Source organism: Oscarella lobularis, chromosome 1 (assembly GCF_947507565.1).
Source record: "Oscarella lobularis chromosome 1, ooOscLobu1.1, whole genome shotgun sequence".
Lineage (NCBI taxonomy): Eukaryota > Metazoa > Porifera > Homoscleromorpha > Homosclerophorida > Oscarellidae > Oscarella > Oscarella lobularis.
Window position 1 is genome coordinate 1008331 of NC_089175.1, and position 16034 is coordinate 1024364.

The 16034-nt window shown below is 43.4% G+C and overlaps 3 protein-coding genes across 4 annotated transcripts; 1 reads left to right on the forward strand and 2 right to left on the reverse strand.

Moving 5' to 3' along the window:
• Nucleotides 1–109: 109 nt before the first annotated feature.
• Nucleotides 110–5144, reverse strand: LOC136199647 (uncharacterized). The gene is made up of 9 exons (XM_065989896.1): nucleotides 4778–5144; nucleotides 4371–4713; nucleotides 4013–4306; nucleotides 3870–3949; nucleotides 2052–3822; nucleotides 1960–1994; nucleotides 400–1899; nucleotides 306–349; nucleotides 110–248 (listed from the first exon to the last, which is right to left on the reverse strand). Exons 1-8 carry the CDS (start codon nucleotides 5106–5108, stop codon nucleotides 330–332), a joined length of 4374 nt encoding a protein of 1457 aa, XP_065845968.1. The 5' UTR covers nucleotides 5109–5144; the 3' UTR covers nucleotides 110–248; nucleotides 306–329.
• Nucleotides 5145–5301: 157 nt separating this feature from the next.
• LOC136199650 (uncharacterized) lies at nucleotides 5302–10619 on the reverse strand. The gene is made up of 11 exons (XM_065989900.1): nucleotides 10604–10619; nucleotides 10251–10544; nucleotides 10131–10195; nucleotides 8316–10086; nucleotides 8227–8261; nucleotides 7837–8178; nucleotides 7581–7701; nucleotides 6904–7019; nucleotides 6487–6828; nucleotides 5877–6430; nucleotides 5302–5824 (listed from the first exon to the last, which is right to left on the reverse strand). Exons 2-7 carry the CDS (start codon nucleotides 10370–10372, stop codon nucleotides 7655–7657), a joined length of 2382 nt encoding a protein of 793 aa, XP_065845972.1. The 5' UTR covers nucleotides 10373–10544; nucleotides 10604–10619; the 3' UTR covers nucleotides 5302–5824; nucleotides 5877–6430; nucleotides 6487–6828; nucleotides 6904–7019; nucleotides 7581–7654.
• Nucleotides 6588–15920, forward strand: LOC136199651 (coiled-coil domain-containing protein 134-like). Of its 2 annotated transcripts, none has more exons than XM_065989901.1 (6): nucleotides 6588–6706; nucleotides 6759–6880; nucleotides 6932–7016; nucleotides 15517–15590; nucleotides 15652–15746; nucleotides 15799–15920. In XM_065989901.1, the coding sequence occupies exons 1-5, from the start codon at nucleotides 6592–6594 to the stop codon at nucleotides 15679–15681; spliced, it is 426 nt and encodes a 141-aa protein (XP_065845973.1). In that variant the 5' UTR covers nucleotides 6588–6591; the 3' UTR covers nucleotides 15682–15746; nucleotides 15799–15920. The 2 variants fall into 2 exon arrangements, with proteins under 2 accessions (XP_065845973.1, XP_065845974.1); XM_065989902.1 differs by lacking the exons at nucleotides 15517–15590; nucleotides 15652–15746; nucleotides 15799–15920 and adding exons at nucleotides 7068–7143; nucleotides 7192–7296; nucleotides 7350–7579.
• The last annotated feature ends 114 nt before the right edge of the window (nucleotides 15921–16034 follow it).

Below are 16034 nucleotides of genomic sequence, written 5' to 3' on the forward strand. Positions count from 1 at the left end.
GCTCTCTTACCTGCTGTTTTCTAACTCTCCTCTCTTTTCTCCTTTTTGTCTTAAAGAACACATACCACAATCTTTTCTTCTGTAGCCCAAGGAATGACTTGACCAGAGGGCAGGTGAGCAGTTCTGTATTTCACAGTCGTCATGACAGATTCTAGTGATGCATAAAGAAGCTAAATACGACAAAGTCACACATCACAACTAACAACGTTACAAATACCAACACCATTAACAGCTATGAGACTATAGGCCTAAAAGAATGTGTTAATTAAACTATATGCTTAATTAATAAAACAACATAGCCTTACTTGTGGCGATTAACTTTTACGCAGCTACAAGACTGGACAGCAACCTAAAAACATTCTGTGAAACCACACACTTATAGAAACAACATAGCATTACTTCTACTTCGTCTTGTGCCCTCAGAGTAGTGCATTGGAGGAGGAGGCTGCGCTGTAACACTGTTGGAATCATACTCAAAAACGTCTGAGATCAAAGCGTTTTGGTTTTCTTCTTTTAGAGCAAGTACGAGCATTCTTCTCGTGGCGTTTTTGTCATGCTTTTCTGTCCAGGTAGTAAGCATTGCCTGGGCCCGATCTCGATCATCGCTCTTTGCTTCAAAGTAATCCAATTCAGTGGATGTAAACTTTGGGTCTGGCCCGAGGGTCTCTCCAACATGCCTCCAGTGGCGTCCAATTCTTTTAGCCACGGACAGTCGTTCTTTTGGAGATACCACTTCGTCTAGCCGGTCTCCAGCAGTTTGACTCACCACAGCATTTATTGCTTTATCTTGTACTTCCCTTTGAATTGGTTCGTTGTGAGTCTCGGAACGTCCATTGGAAGAAGGCGTCCTTGGCATCGGTTGCCATATTTTTGTCGAAAATGACCCGTCGACAGAGCCAGTTTTTTCAAGAGCCTTATACGAAAAGTTTATCTTGACATGCTTTGAAAAGTCCTCTGTCCGCTTAATAAGAAAAAACGACCTTGTTATGTAATTCATGTGGCCTCGACCAATCAATGACTTCAAAGCGCTTGCACGAATAGTGTAACTTGAGTTGCCGTCAACGGAATACAAGGCCGAACTGTCCTTCGGTGGATCAACAGACAACTCTACTTTCTCCGTTGAGTCAACGCTGATGGAATCATTCTGAAAGTCTTTGCATTCTCTGGGCTCACCAGCCAATTTTCTCTGATCTTCGTCAATTTTTTTTGTAACCTCATCGCACTGACACGATAGAGACGCAACAACGTTTCCTTCTGATTCTCCTTCAGCGAAAGCAAGAGGAGCATATATTCGAACAGAAATATAAAAATGACCTTCCTGTATAATGCAGTACTCGGAGAAGCCAAGACAGAGAATGCGAATACAATTTCTTTCCACTCGAAATTCCGTCTCACAGTCAACGGCGCGCATTGTCTCTTGGTTCAAATCGGCAAGCAAGTGATATCCTTTATTACACTTTGGAAGGCCGCTGTAATAAAGAATTCTAACTCTGAATGGTTTTTCTAAGCAAAGATGATGCTTCAGCTCTATTGTTGCTTTCTTTGTAAGCGTCAATCCATGAGGAAGAACTGTCGTGACGGAAGTTATTGCTGGAGATTCTGTGCAACCTTCCGGCAAATAAGACGTCACACAAATGTCAGTTTTCTTCTTTACAGCATCCTCTGGAAGAGTTACAGTTACTCCAGTGCTTTTCAAGTGCACCTGACCTCCTTCGCTACCGACTGTCCATGTACGCTTCTCTTTTCTGACAAAAGAACGGATGCAGTCAAGAACAGCCAAGCAAAAACGTTTGACTGACTGAAACACCAGTTCAGGTTTGAAAAAAACCTTTGATTTATTGACTACAGCACGTCGTTTTCGTCGTTCTTCTTCAGATACAACGTTATGAAAATGTGACCCTATAACGCCGAATGTAGAATTGCTCTCTTTAATTAAAATCGACAAAAAATTGAGCTTACCGTCAGACTGATCAACTCTCGTTGAAGATCTCGTCCTTGTAACAAAAACAAGCGGTCAATATCTTAATCAGCATGAACATTTTTGATCTGACCTTAGATCAAACCACACCTTCTTGCATTGAAGCTCATCCTTGTTTAGCCGGCTGGCTCTGTCAGTCAGGGTCCACATTGTCGTTTTCATTGGAAAGTTTTTTCCCGCTGCTTCCATTGGAGCGAAGCTTTTCATCACATCAGAATTATCTTTAATTTCCTTCACTTGGCAATAGAATTCCACCTGCAATCCCGCCATGCCTGGTTGCTTTGCGTCATTCACGTTCTTGATAAGCCACACGCGTAATTGGCTGCAACGCGAGGAAAGACAATTCATCTGCTTTTCTGTCAGTGGCTTCTCTTCATCATCAGAGAAAAATGTGAGACTGACGAAATTTCTAGAGCCTTGGTAAAGAAATTCTGCGTTCACGCCCGGAGACAATGGGAAAATCACTCTATTTCTCTTCAACGGCATGACGGACGATAGGCGATAGTCCCGAATAAGACGAGTAGCCAAGCGGAAGAATAGTGCTTCGGGGAAGAACAAGACGTCCTTAGCATAGACAATAAGTGGAAAGGAAAATGAAATTTTCTGAGTAAACGCTTGACTGTATTCTGTTTCTTGCGTGAAATCATCCTGCAGAAAGCAAGGAGCGTAGTAGCCTTTGTCTTCTGATCCTTCTGTCTTTTCTACAAAAACGTCAAAATGGCAAAGGACGCCTTTTGCTGATGCGTAGTCCCGCTCTTTCACTTGGGCTTGCCTTAGGAAATAATTTACCAATTTAAGAGAAAGAAAACCAGAATTAACGGCTACATCGCAGTCCATTTTGAGATTGGGTGGAAGACCTGATTTTGAATGTGCTGAACCAACAAATGAAGCCAAGAGCTTCAACAGCCAATCAGAATTGTGAAAGATGACTTTCTGAAGGCGAAGAACGTCTGGAAAATAGTAAACAGCCCCAACATGAGTTAGATGCAACAGGGCCTCTTTCAATTCCTCATCATCAAAAATGCAACATTTCTCTGCCACTTGTTTTACTTCCTCGAGCGTTGATACAGAGCGTCCTGTTATATTCACAAGTTCCCCCATTACCACTTCAAATTTCAGCAACCGTGCTGGTTGTTCATCCTGTTTCGCCCAGTACTCATCGGTCATTGCATCAACTCGACTTCTAATTTCCTTGGCAGTGGGATCTTCCTTACGTGTACCGGACGTCTTGTTCTCAACGAGAAAAAACTTGGGTTCCTCAACGGGAGAAAACTCGGGTTCCGATGTAGGTTGGACAAAATGATTTTGCCAGGCTTTCCCTTGAAATAAGTCTTTGAGATAATTATTGTTTCTTTCAATGACGGACGTTTCACCCTTTGCGCATCGAGCTGCGGCTTCTTCGGCTTCCCAGCGGTGACTTGCAACGCAAAATATCGCCGGAAAGTCTACTTTTTCTGCCTCGCCAAGAAATGCACTACCCTGTTGCTCTACAGGATGAGCAATGTGAACGGAAGAAGCCCAATGCTTGAGGAAATCGCCGTTTGTCTCCATTCGGCAAAGCTTCTGTTTAATTGCATGAATACTCTCGCCTTCTAATTTTCGGTAAGTGGACTTTGCTTTATCGGTGAGAAGCTTTGCACCATTGAAAACAAGCAAATAAACGGAGAGAGCGCCGGGAGGCATCAGAGCCACGTGAGACGCCAGAAACGGCTCTTGCCCCCCGAGATCGCAGATCGTCATCAAAGTCACCTTGTTCTCATCGCCGAATAGATCGTCATCGTTTATTATAGCTTCTAATTTGTCAAGTTGCTCTTCGGACAGCTTCTCTTTTTCATGGCTAGAGTCTGAGAAGACGTATATTATAATATGCACGTGATAGACTCAATACAACCTTCTGAGATTTGAGTAGAACCACCAGACGATAGCCGATCTCCCAAATACTGACGGTCAGAAACTCGTTGCTCTCTCTCTCTAACACCATAAGCAAAGAACTCCATCATAATTAAATAATTAATTAATGAAACAATGAAATACCCTTTTGTGTTTGCTTCATCAGTGCGAGCATTTTTAAAAGTCTTATTTAACTCTTTTTTGTGCTCTTCATAAGTCAATAGTCGCCACTTCTCAGTATCGGTACCGGCGTGGGATTTCATCATTGTGACGGCCTTGCTAAGGTTAAGACCGCACGTGCTGGGCTGTTCTTCAAACTTCTCATGGAAAAGAAGTCGGACGAGACATGTCTTTCCAACGCCGTCCTGTCCGATCACATTAAGACGAACTCGAGCAACTTTCACCATGCCCTTCTTTAGGCGAGAAGCCCTCGACTCACTAAAATCAAGCATCCCATTAATTACTTCGAGTAGGCAATCTCCATCGACATTTAGTCTCTTACCTTGCCCTATTTGTGTGTTCCGATGGAAGAAGAGGCTGCAATGTAACGCTGTCGGGGTCGCACTTGAAAACCTCCCTTATCAGCGTGCCGTAGCCTTCTTCTTCCTTCAGAGCAAATATGAGCACTCTTCTTGTGGCTCTTTTATGATGCTTTTGTGCCCATGCGTCGAGCATTGCTTGAGCCCGATCTCGATTGTTTTTCTTTTCTTCAAAGCCGTCCAAGTCACTGGCTCTAAACTTTGGGTCGGGCCCAAGAGCCTCTCCAACATGCCTCCATTTAGCCCTAATTTCTTTAGCTACATCCCACAGTTCGTCTTTAGTGACCATTTCGTCAATAAACGAACCTAACACATCATCAGTGCAGCGTGCATTAGGCAATAAAGCGCGAACACGATGAGATCGACTTACTGGCGGATGGAGATACAGAAGAAGTTGTAGTAGTAGCACTCTCACTCAGACGTGATCGTAGTCGTTTGGCCAATGCGGACTGAGAAGGATTGTCTTCTTCCAACGCTTCAATGAACTTGAGCAACGAGCCGGGCCCCCTTTTGCTGAGGTATTTCCAAATGAGCTCGTGCACTCTCTCCCTCGTGGTTTTGATGAGCCCGATCGCTTCGATGTCGTCTGGGGAGAGTAGCTTCTTTGCCATGAGGATGTCTCTGAGACGCGCCGAGTAGACGAAGTTGTCCGTCAAGAAGACGTTTTCTGGAAGCACAACACGTTGCCATTCGTCCGCCATTCTGGTTTTCACGCCGTCGACGCCGTCAAACGCCAACGCCACCCAAAACACGAATATACGGGCCCCTCGTTAATCATGTGACACTGAGCCTCTCCCCGTAAAAATTTGGAAAAAAACGCCAGTGATCTTTGTAAAAAATTGATTGTATCGAGTTCTCACTAACAAAAGTCAGAACATCCAAAATCCCGGAAGCAAACCATACGAAGCGTTAATTAAAACTAAAAAAGTGGCTGCGACGCACTGCCTCCACACTGCCCCTCGCACATGCATATTATTATCTATGATGCAAGCATGTGAAAAAGTTAATTAAACAGCTACAAACTACTGCAAGCTTTCAAACTGTTATGACATACTCATAGGATCCATGCACGTATGACGCAGGATACCTACCTCGTTGATCGTCAGTTCATCCGGCCATTGAGCATTGTACGTCGCGGCAGCTTTCATCGTGCGCCGCGCCGTTTTTTCGTGCCAGCAGCGGCGCCGTTCTGCCCTGAATTTGTCGGAAGAGGTGGCCTATATATAGACGGTCTCCACGGCTGCGAAGGTCTTTAGAATCTGTTTCCTTCAGTCTGCTGGATGGTCGACCGGGTTTCGACGCCACAGGACTACTTCAGGGGGGTTCTTCTTATCAGACGAGATATCATTGGTCGTAGCAAACACACCCACTTTTTCCATCCTCCTTGCTTCATTAAATCCTCATTAGCAGATCTCACCTATACAGTGCATCACTACGCAGATTTTAACTGAGAAAAACTTCGCGTATACGTGTATGACTTTTGCCAAAGGCAACTGCTCGAGTCCCCCGTCGCCGGCGGAACGGCCTGCATGACGCGACGCCCCTTCTGAGGCGTTCCTTTGATCCTTGGGCTCATTCGGCTGTCTGATCAACTTAACTCCAACGGATCTGTCTCTGTCGAGCTCAAACGACGACTTTCGCGTTCGCTCCAAAAGTGCATTTTACTGTGGGAGCATGGAGTCCACACCTCCCAAAGTAAAATACACTTCTAGAGCAACTGTGGAGGCAATATTTCGAGCTGACGTCTCGCACGTCGTCGTTTTCGTTCGGTTCTTCGGCTTTTCTGAGATTCTCAGGGAGGAATATCTGAGGAGTGCCTCTTGCCTAGTGAGATAAAATCAACCTGATAGATGGAGATACAGTAGCACCGGCAGCAGCAGCAGCGCCCTCACTCAGACGTGATCGTAGTCGTTCGGCCAATGCCAACTGAGGAGGATCGTCTTCTTCCAGCGCTTCGACGAACTTGAGCAACGAGCCAGGCCCTAACGACTCCAGGTGGAATTTGAGGAGTCGAAGAACGCGACTGATCGAAAACGCGGGTCAGGAGCCGAACTTTCTAGACACATAGCATGCATTTACGTCGCTCGCTCCATCTGCTTCCTCGGCCATTCTAAAAAAACCGTCAACAAAGCAAAATTTGATTCAAACTGGTCTACGTTAACGCGCGCAGGATAGGAGACTTTCATGTGGGCGTGTGTCTCAAATTTCGCTTTTTTCGCGCTTCTCCTTCTCCAATTTCGCGTCTCGCTATCGATCGATAATGACACGGATAAGAGCGTCATTTCTCAGCTTCAGATTTGTACGATTACAGCGCCTTACGCTCGAAAATCGAATTCTTTCTCCCCAAGCAGACAAACGTCTTCTCCGGCAGAAACGTATTGATCACGTCGACGCAGCTAAATCATTAGCCGACATGGATAACTACGAGAAAAAATACAAAATGCTCAAATTGATTTTCGACAAGATTTTTCTCGTAACGAAGATTTCATACTGTACCATTCAATTTTTTGAGATTTCTGCTCAGGTATTTACTGAAGTTCAAAAGAGCATGGACGAAGACGAGTGGGAAGCAGGAAAAGAACTTCCTCAGGACGAAAAACAGAGAGAAAGTGCTAACAGAGAAATATATTTATATCATTGAAATTCTCTATTATTTTAAGGTTTGTCAAAATTATTCGAAAATACACTTTTTATGGGAGATCTCGTTCTAAGAATTCCTGACACATGAGTCATAGGGTCAGTGCATTGAGAACTCAGATTTAGATTTATTTATTGTACATATAGATTTATGACAGGAATGAAGACTGGAAGGGACTAATGAGCTGGGCGTATGCAATATGTGAGAATGCGGATGTGTTTGAAAAACATGATCTGCAACTTTTGCATTTGGTAACAATGTTGCCAGATCTCAACTAAAATGATTTCTAATTTACTCTCTGTAGATGGGGCAAGAGCTAGGTCTTATTCCAAAAGAGGAAACTTATACTAATCCGTAGAGGGAAAAGAAGACTCGTTCGACTGTTGCTACAAAAACGGTTCGGAAGAAAAAGGAAAAGCAAAGGGGGCCTTCAATGCAGGGACAAAGGCATGAACTTTGAAATATTTAAAAGGATTTTCAGAATGGGAGCTGCTATACACGTAGTAATAGACGTTAATACGAATAGCTCTCGTACCTGCTGTTGTCTAACATTCCTCTCTGTATCAGTAGGGAATGATGTGACCCAGAAGGTAGGTGGGCAGTTCTGTTTTATTTCACAGTTGTCATGGCCCATTCTGCAGTGATGCATAAAGACACTAAATAAGACGTAACAACTAACAATGTTACGAATACCAACGCGACTGAGTTTTACTCAGCTACAAGACTATACACCAACCTAAAACATTGTGTGAAACCACACACTTATAGAAACAGAAACAACATAGCCTTACTTGTGCTCTCAGAGTCCTGCGATGGAGGAGAAGGCTGCGCTGTAACACTGTCGGAATCATGTCCGAAGACTTCTGATATCAAGGCGCCATAGCCTTCCTTTTTCAGAGCAAGAATGAGCATTTTTCTTGTGGCTCTTTTGTGATGCTTTTCTGCCCAGTCGTCGAGCATTGCCTGGGCCCGATCTCGATTGTTTTCTTTTTCTCCAAAGCTGTCCAAGTCACTGACTCTAAACTTTGGGTCTGGCCCAAGAGCCTGTCCAACACGCCTCCACTTGGCTCCAATTTCTCTAGCTACAGCAATTCGTTCCTCTGCAGAGACCACATCATCAAGACTAGATGAGCCTATAATGGGAGCATGTAGATCTAGGAACGGAACAGAGACGCGCTTACCGTCTGTCCGAGAACCTTCTGTGGAATATCTCATCCTTGGAACGAAACAAAATGTTAGCATCTCAAAATTAACACACTATAAACCTGACCTTGGAGCTGCTCCAAACCACAGCTTCATGCAATCGAGCTGATCCTTATTTAGCTGCCTCACACTGGTTCCGTCAGTCCGCAGGGTCCACATCTTTGTTTTGATTGAGAAGCGTTCTTTCTCTTTTTCCATTGGAGCGAAGCTTTTCAACAAAGAAGATCCGTCTTGGATTTTCTTCACTTGACAATAGAATTCCGCCTGCAATCCCGCCATGCCTCGTTGTTTTGCGTCATTCACGTTCTTGATAAGCCACTCGCGCAATTGGTCGCAATGCGAGGGAAGACTGGCCATCTGGTCTTCCGTCAGTTGCTTCTGTTCAACATCAAGGAAAAGTGTGAGACTGACGCAATTTCTGGAGCCTTGGTAGAGAAATTCTGCGTTCACGCCCGGGGACAATGGAAAAATCACTCTATTTCTCTTCAGCGGCACGTTAGCGGACGATAGGCAATAATCTCGAATAAGACGAGTAGCCAAGCGGAAAAAAAGCGCTTCAGGGAAGAACAAGACGTCTTTAGCATAGATTACAAGTGGAAATGAAAATGACGCTTTTTGAATAAACGCTTGGCTGTATTTTGTTTCCTGCGTAAAATCGTCCTGTAGAAAGCAAGGAGCGTAGTAGCCTTCGTCTTCTGATTCTTTTATCTTTTCTACAAGAACGTCAAAATGACAAAGAATGCTTTTTGCCGATCGGTAGTCACGCTCCTTCACTTCGGCTTGCCTCAGCAAACAGTTTACCAATTTAAGAGAAAGAAAGCCAGAATCAACGGCTACATCCCAGTCGTTGGCAAGTCTGACTGGAAGATCTGATTTTGAATGTGCTGAACCAACAAATGAAGCCAAGAGCTTGAACAGCCAATTAGAATCGTGGAAGACGATTTTCTCAAGCTGAGGAACGTCTGGGAAATAGTAAACAGCACCCACATGAGTTAGGTGCAACAGGGCATCTTTCAATTCCTCATCGGAAATGTGACATTTTTCTGCAACTTGTTTTACCTCCTTGATCGTCGATAGAGAGTGTCCTGTGATTTTCGCAAGTTCTCCCATGACGCCTTCAAATTTCAGCCAACGTGCTGGTTGTTCAACCTGTTTCGCCCAGTAATCATCCGTCATTGTATCAACTCGACTTCTAATATCATTGGCAGTGGGATCTTCCCCGCGTGTACCGGACGTCTTGTTCTCAACGAGGAAAAACCCGAGTCCACGTAAAGGTCGAACGAAATGACCTTGACACGATTGCCCTCGAAATGACTCTTCGATATATTCATTGTTTTTTCTAATGAAATCAACAACGGACGTTTCACCCTTTGCGCATCGATCTTTGGCTTTTTCGGCTTCCCAGCGGTGAGTTGCAACGCGAAAAATTGCTGGAAAGTCTACTCCTTCCGCCTCTCCAAGATATGCGCCACCCTGCTGCTCTGCAGGATGAGCAATGTGCACGGCAGAAGCCCAATGCTTGAGGAAATCGCCGTTTGTTTCCATTCGGCAAAGCTTCTGCTTGATTGCACTAATGCTGCCACCTTCCGATTTTCGGTAAGTCGACTTTGCTTCGTCGGTGAGAAGCTTTGCACCATTGAAAACAAGCAGATAGACGGAAAGAGCGCCTGGAGGCATCAGAGCCACATGAGACGCAAGAAACGGCTCTTGCCCCCCGAGATCGCAGATCGTCATCAAAGTCACCTTGTTCTCATCGGCATATCGAACGTCATTGTTTATTATAGCTTCTACTTGGTCAAGCTGCTTGTCGGTCAGCTTCGCTTTCTCGTCGCTAGAGGCTGAAAAGGCGTTTATCATAATGCGCGCTAGACCTAATAAAAACCTTGTGTGGATAGAGTGGAGCCTGAGCTGCCTCCTCCGGATGATTGAAATCGTGGCTCTCTCTCTCTAACACAATAAAGAACAACTTCAGTCTAACTAATAAAATACACTATTACTGCACCTTTTTATGCCTGCTTCATCGGTGCGAGCATTTTTAAAGGTCTTGTTTAGCTTTTCTTTGTGTTCTCTGCCATCCAATAGCTGCCACTTTCCACTTTCGCTACCGGCATGGGATTTCATCATAGTGACGGCCTTCCTATGCTCAAGACCACACGTGCTAGGCTGTTCTTTAAACTTCAGGCCGAAAAGAAGTCGGACGAGACACGTCTTTCCAACGCCGTCCTGTCCGATCACATTAAGACGAACTCGAGCCACTTTCACCACGCCGTACTTCAGGCGAAAAGCTCTCGACTCCCTAAAATTATAATTATTAATTAATTTGAGTCGTAAATGTTCATCTGCATTCAGTCTTGCTTAGGCCTTCTTATCCTCTTCCTACGTAAAAGAACACACAAATTAATTTCAGTAGACAATCTCTATCTACGATTCGTCTTACCCGCTATTCGCGTGTTGCAACGCGTGAAACAAGACACAAATTAATTTCAGTAGGTAATCTCTATCTACAATTCGTCTTACAAGCTATTCGTGTGTTCCAACGTAAAACAAGACAGAAATTAATTTCAGTAGGCATGGTCTATCTACAATTCGTCTTACAAGCTATTCGTGTGTTCCAACGTGAAACAAGACACAAATTAATTTGAGTAGGCAATCTCTATCTAAGGTTCGTCTTACCGGCTATTTGTGTTTTCCAACGTGAAACAAGACACAAATTAATTTGAGTAGGCAATTCGTCTATCAACGATTCGTCTTACATTCTATTTGTGTGTTCCAACGTGAAACAAGACACAAATTAATTTGAGTAGGAAATCTCTATCTACGATTCGTCTTACGCGCTATTCGTGTGTTCCAACGTGAAACAAGACACAAATTAATTAATTTGAGTAGGCAATCTCTATGTACGATTCGTCTTACAGGCTATTCGTGTGTCAAAGTGAAACAAGACAAAAATTAATTTGAGTAGGCAGTCTCTATCTACAATTCGTCTTACGCTCTATTCGTGCGATCAAACGTGAAATAAGCCACAAATTAATTTGAGTAGGCAATCTCTGTCTAGAATTCGTCTTACTCGCTATTCGTGTGTTCCAACGTGAAACAAGAAACAAATTAATTTGAGTAGGCAATCTCTATAATATAGAATCCGTCTTACTCGCTATTCGTGTGTTCCAACGCGAAATAAGCCACAAATTAATTTTAGTAGACAATCTCTGTCTAGAATTTTGTCTTACCGGCTATTCGTGTGTTCCAACGTGAAAAGACACAAATTAATTTGAGTAGGCAATCTCTATCTACGATTCGTCTTACATTCTATTCGTGTGTTCCAATGTGAAACAAGACAGAAATTAATTTGAGTAGACAATCTCTTAGTCTATCTATGATTCGTCTTACTCGCTATTCGTGTGTTCCAACGTGAAACAAAACACAAAATTAATTTGAGTAGGCAATCTTTATCTACGATTTGTCTTACGCTCTATTCGTGTGATCCAACGTGAAACCAGACACGAATTAATTTGAGTAGGCAATTTCTATCTACTATTTGTCTTACGAGCTATTTGTGTGTTTCAACGTGAAACAAGGCACAAATTAGTGAAACAAGGCACAAATTAATTTTGAGTAGGCAATCTGCATGCACTTTAACAGCCTTGCCTCTTCCGTTTGTCTCTGAATTAATTGGTAAGACACAATCTCAGTACGAAACTTAATTCAAATTCAAATTAAGTCTTACCTGTCCATTGTTCAAATAGATTAGATTGCGCAAACTGTATCAGGAAAACGAAAAGTTTATAAGTAGTTTATCACAAAAGCACTAGCACTTCAGTGAGAACATCGGCAGAATAGAATAATGCCTCTGATACTATAACAACTGAGGCTCAACGGCTTTCTACGGGCCTGTGGTTTCGGGGTGAAGTTAATTGCTCCAAAGCGTTGGCGGGGTCGCCATGTGTCCGATAAATACGTAGAATGCGCCTCTGTAATTTAATTGGCATATGACCTGCTTATAGTGTGCAAATAAAGTTGACGTTTAAAAAAATTGCGCCGCACGCCTTCCACTTGTATATTATGGTCATGCAGACGAAGGATTCAAAAGACGTCGCAGTAAACAGGTACCTGATCATGGAGGATATGTAATGAACATATGCTAGCGGCGTGAAAATCATTCATCTGCATGGCTGAAAGTGGATCTTTTCACTATGAGCGGGCCCCACATATCCCGTACAGAAAAAGTCACGAGATCTCATGAGATGGTCGTCACGTGAAACAGTCAAAACACCTGAGCACTCTTGAAAAAAGGCTATAATCTCATCAAAAATATAAAGTTCTCACAAGTTTTCAGTGTAAAACTCATGAGTTTGAGGGGTAATTTATGAAATCGCGAGATTTGTCCCAAATTTCACGTGAAAACTCGTGGGATTTAGCTCATGATATCGTGACTTTTTAGCTGAGAGAGGCGTCATTCTACAAGTGTACGTATCTATCCGTCACATGACGTACCCTGCCATCGCGTCGGATCGAAAAGAAAGGACCACGTGATTTTTCAGAGACCGTGCCCTTCTCCTCCCAGGGAGAAGGCCGACCGGCCGGGCCTGGCCATGACCCACGCGAAGCGGGCTGATGAAACAGTCTTTTGTGCCAATTGAAGATCAGCGGTACAGTGCATATACAGTATGTACAAATATTAACTACGAGAGCCCACCGCATGCTACGTGTTCATACCTCTTCTACTTCTTCCAAAATTAGCGCGCCCTCAGCTGTATTTGCTGTGTCGCCGTTTTATAGATCAGACGCCCAACGGAAACAAATGCGAATGTTGAAATGCTGTACGTACGCATGCTCGACCTTTGCCCATCCCATCCCCCCCAGAAATTATTATATTCATCTGGCAAGAATTCTCTCAATGAAATCAGCGACGGACGTTTTGCCCTTTGCGCATTGAGCCGCGGCTTCTTCGGTTTCCCAGCGGTGAGTTGCAACGCAAAAATTCGCCGGAAATTTAACTTCTGCTGCGCCAAGAAATGTATCACCCTGCTCCTTTGCGGGATGCATGAACTCAGCAATGTGCACGGCAGAAGCCTAAGGCTTGAGGAAATCGCCGTTTGTCTCCATTCGGCAAAGCGTCTTTCCGATTGGATTAGTAATCTTGCCTTCTCATTTTCGGTAGACGGTCTAAGCATAGTCTAAGTGGTCTAAGTGGACTTTGCTTTTTATCGGTGCCGCATCGGGCCAAGATCTCGCACGACGTCGTTTTCGTTCGATTCTTCGGCTTTTCTCCACATCATGTTGTAGAGTTTCTCCTCGGACGGGCTCGGAACGACTCCGGGAGGAATCTGAGGAGTCGAAGAACGCTACTGATTGAAAACACGAGTCAGGAGCCGAACTGTCTAGACAAATAGCATGCATTTACGTCGCTCGCTCCATCTGCTTCCTCGGTCATTCTAAAAAGACTGCCAACAAAGCAAAATTTGATTCAAACTGGTCTACGTTAACGCGCGCAGGATAGGAGACTTTCATGTGGGCGTGTGAGGGGGCGTGTGTCTCAAAAATTTCGCTTTTTCGTTCTTCTTCTTCTCCAATTTCGCGTCTCGCTGTTGATCGATAATGACACGGATAAGAGCGTCATTTCTTATCTTCAGATTTGTACGATTACAGCACCTTACGCTCGAAAATCGATTTCGTTCTCCGCGCAGACAAACGTCTTCTCAGGCAGAAACGCGTTGATCACGTTGAGGCAGCTAAATCATTAGCAGAATGGATAACTACGAAAAAAAATACCAAATTGATTTTCGACAATTTTTTCGTAACGAAAGATCTCACACTGTGCCATTCTTGAGTTTTTGAGATTTTGCTTAGGTATTTACTAAAGTTCAAAAAGCATGGAGGAAGACGAGTGGGAAGCAGAAAAAGAACTTCCTCAGGACGAGAAAGTGCTAGCAGAGAAATATTTATCGATATCATTTAATTAAATTCTTCATTAAGGTTCGTCAAAATTATTCGAAAATAGACTTTTTATGGGAGATCTCGTCCTAAGAATTCCTGACACGAGTCATAGGGTCAGTGCATTGAGAAGATAGATTTAAATTTATTTAGGATTTGCTGTTGTACATATAGATTTATGACACGAATGAAGATTGGAAGGGACTAATGAGCTGGGCCTATGCAATATGTGATAATGCGGATGTGTTTGAAAAACATGATCTGCAACTTTTGCATTTGGTATGTTACCAGATTAAAATGATTTCTAATTTACGCAGCCTAAGAGGTATCTGTATGGAATGATAACGTTTTCCTTTTGCTTCTTTTTTTTTGAGTTTTAGGGAGATGCAAGCAGATGGACGAAGATCGTCGAGCGGTGGAAGGAAAACGCCAAAGAGGTATGACGTGCTCTCTGTAGATGGGGCAAGAGCTGGGCCTTCAATGCAGGACAAAGGCATGAACTGTGAAGGATTGGCAGAATAAGAGGTGCTATACACGTACAGTAGTAATACATAGTAATTGATACCTGCCGTTTTCTAACACGCGACTCTTCAATTTCGCCCCAGCTGTCTTTTTGATTTACTGTACCTGTAACCAACAAAAACCGTAATTTATAACGGGATCTCACTAATGACAAGGCTTGGACGTTTTGGTAGGTGGCTAAGCATGAACGACTCCGGGAGGAATCTGAGGAGTCGAAGAACGCTACTGATTGAAAACACGAGTCAGGAGCCGAACTGTCTAATGCATTTACGTCGCTCGCTCCATCTGCTTCCTCGGTCATTCTAAAAAGATGGTCTACGCGCAGGATATAGGAGAGACTTTCATGTGGGCGTGTGTCTAAAAAATTTCGCTTTTTGGTGCTTCTTCTTCTCCAATTTCGCGTCTCGCTGTTGATCGATAATGACACTGATAAGAGCGTCATTTCTCATCTTCAGATTTGTACGATTACAGCACCTTACGCTCGAAAATCGATTTCTTTCTCCGCGCAGACAAACGTCTTCTCAGGCAGAAACGCGTTGATCACGTTGACGCTGCTAAATCATTAGCAGACATGGATAACTACGAGAAAAAATACAAAATGCTCTAATTGATTTTCGACAAGATTGTTTTCGTAATGAAAGACTGTACCATTTTCGAGTCTTTGAGATTTTGCTTAGGTGTTTACTGAAGTTCAAAAAAGCATGAAGGAAGACGAGTGGGGAGCAGGAAAAGAACTTCCTCAGGACGAAAAACAGAGAAAGTGGTAGCACAGAAATGTTTATTTATCTATTATTTAAATTCTCTATTATTTTAAGGTTTGTTAAAATTATTTGAAAATACACTTTTTATGGGAGATCTCGTTCTAAGAATTCCTGACATGAGTCATAGGGTCAGTAGTGCATTGAAAACTCACATTTAGATTAATTTAGGATTTGGTATTGTACATATAGATTTATGACAGGAAGATTGGAAGGGGCTAATGAGCTGGGCCTATGCAATATGTGAGAATGCCGACGTATTTGAAAAGCATGATCTGCAACTTTTGGTACAATGTTGCCAGATCTAGACTAAAATGATTTCTAATTTACTCTCTGTAGATGGAGCAAGAGCTGGGTCTCATCTACTAATCCGTATAGGGAGACTCGTTCAACTGCTGCTACAAAAACGGTTCGGAAGAGAAAGGAAAGGCGGGGGGCTTCAATGCAGGGACAAATAGACGTTTATTCAATAGTAATAGCTCTCGTACCCGCTGTTTTGTACCTTTTTCCTTTTCGTCTTCGTCTTCCGGACTGTAAAGAACAGAAAACTTTTTCTCTGTCGCCCGAAAGCTTCG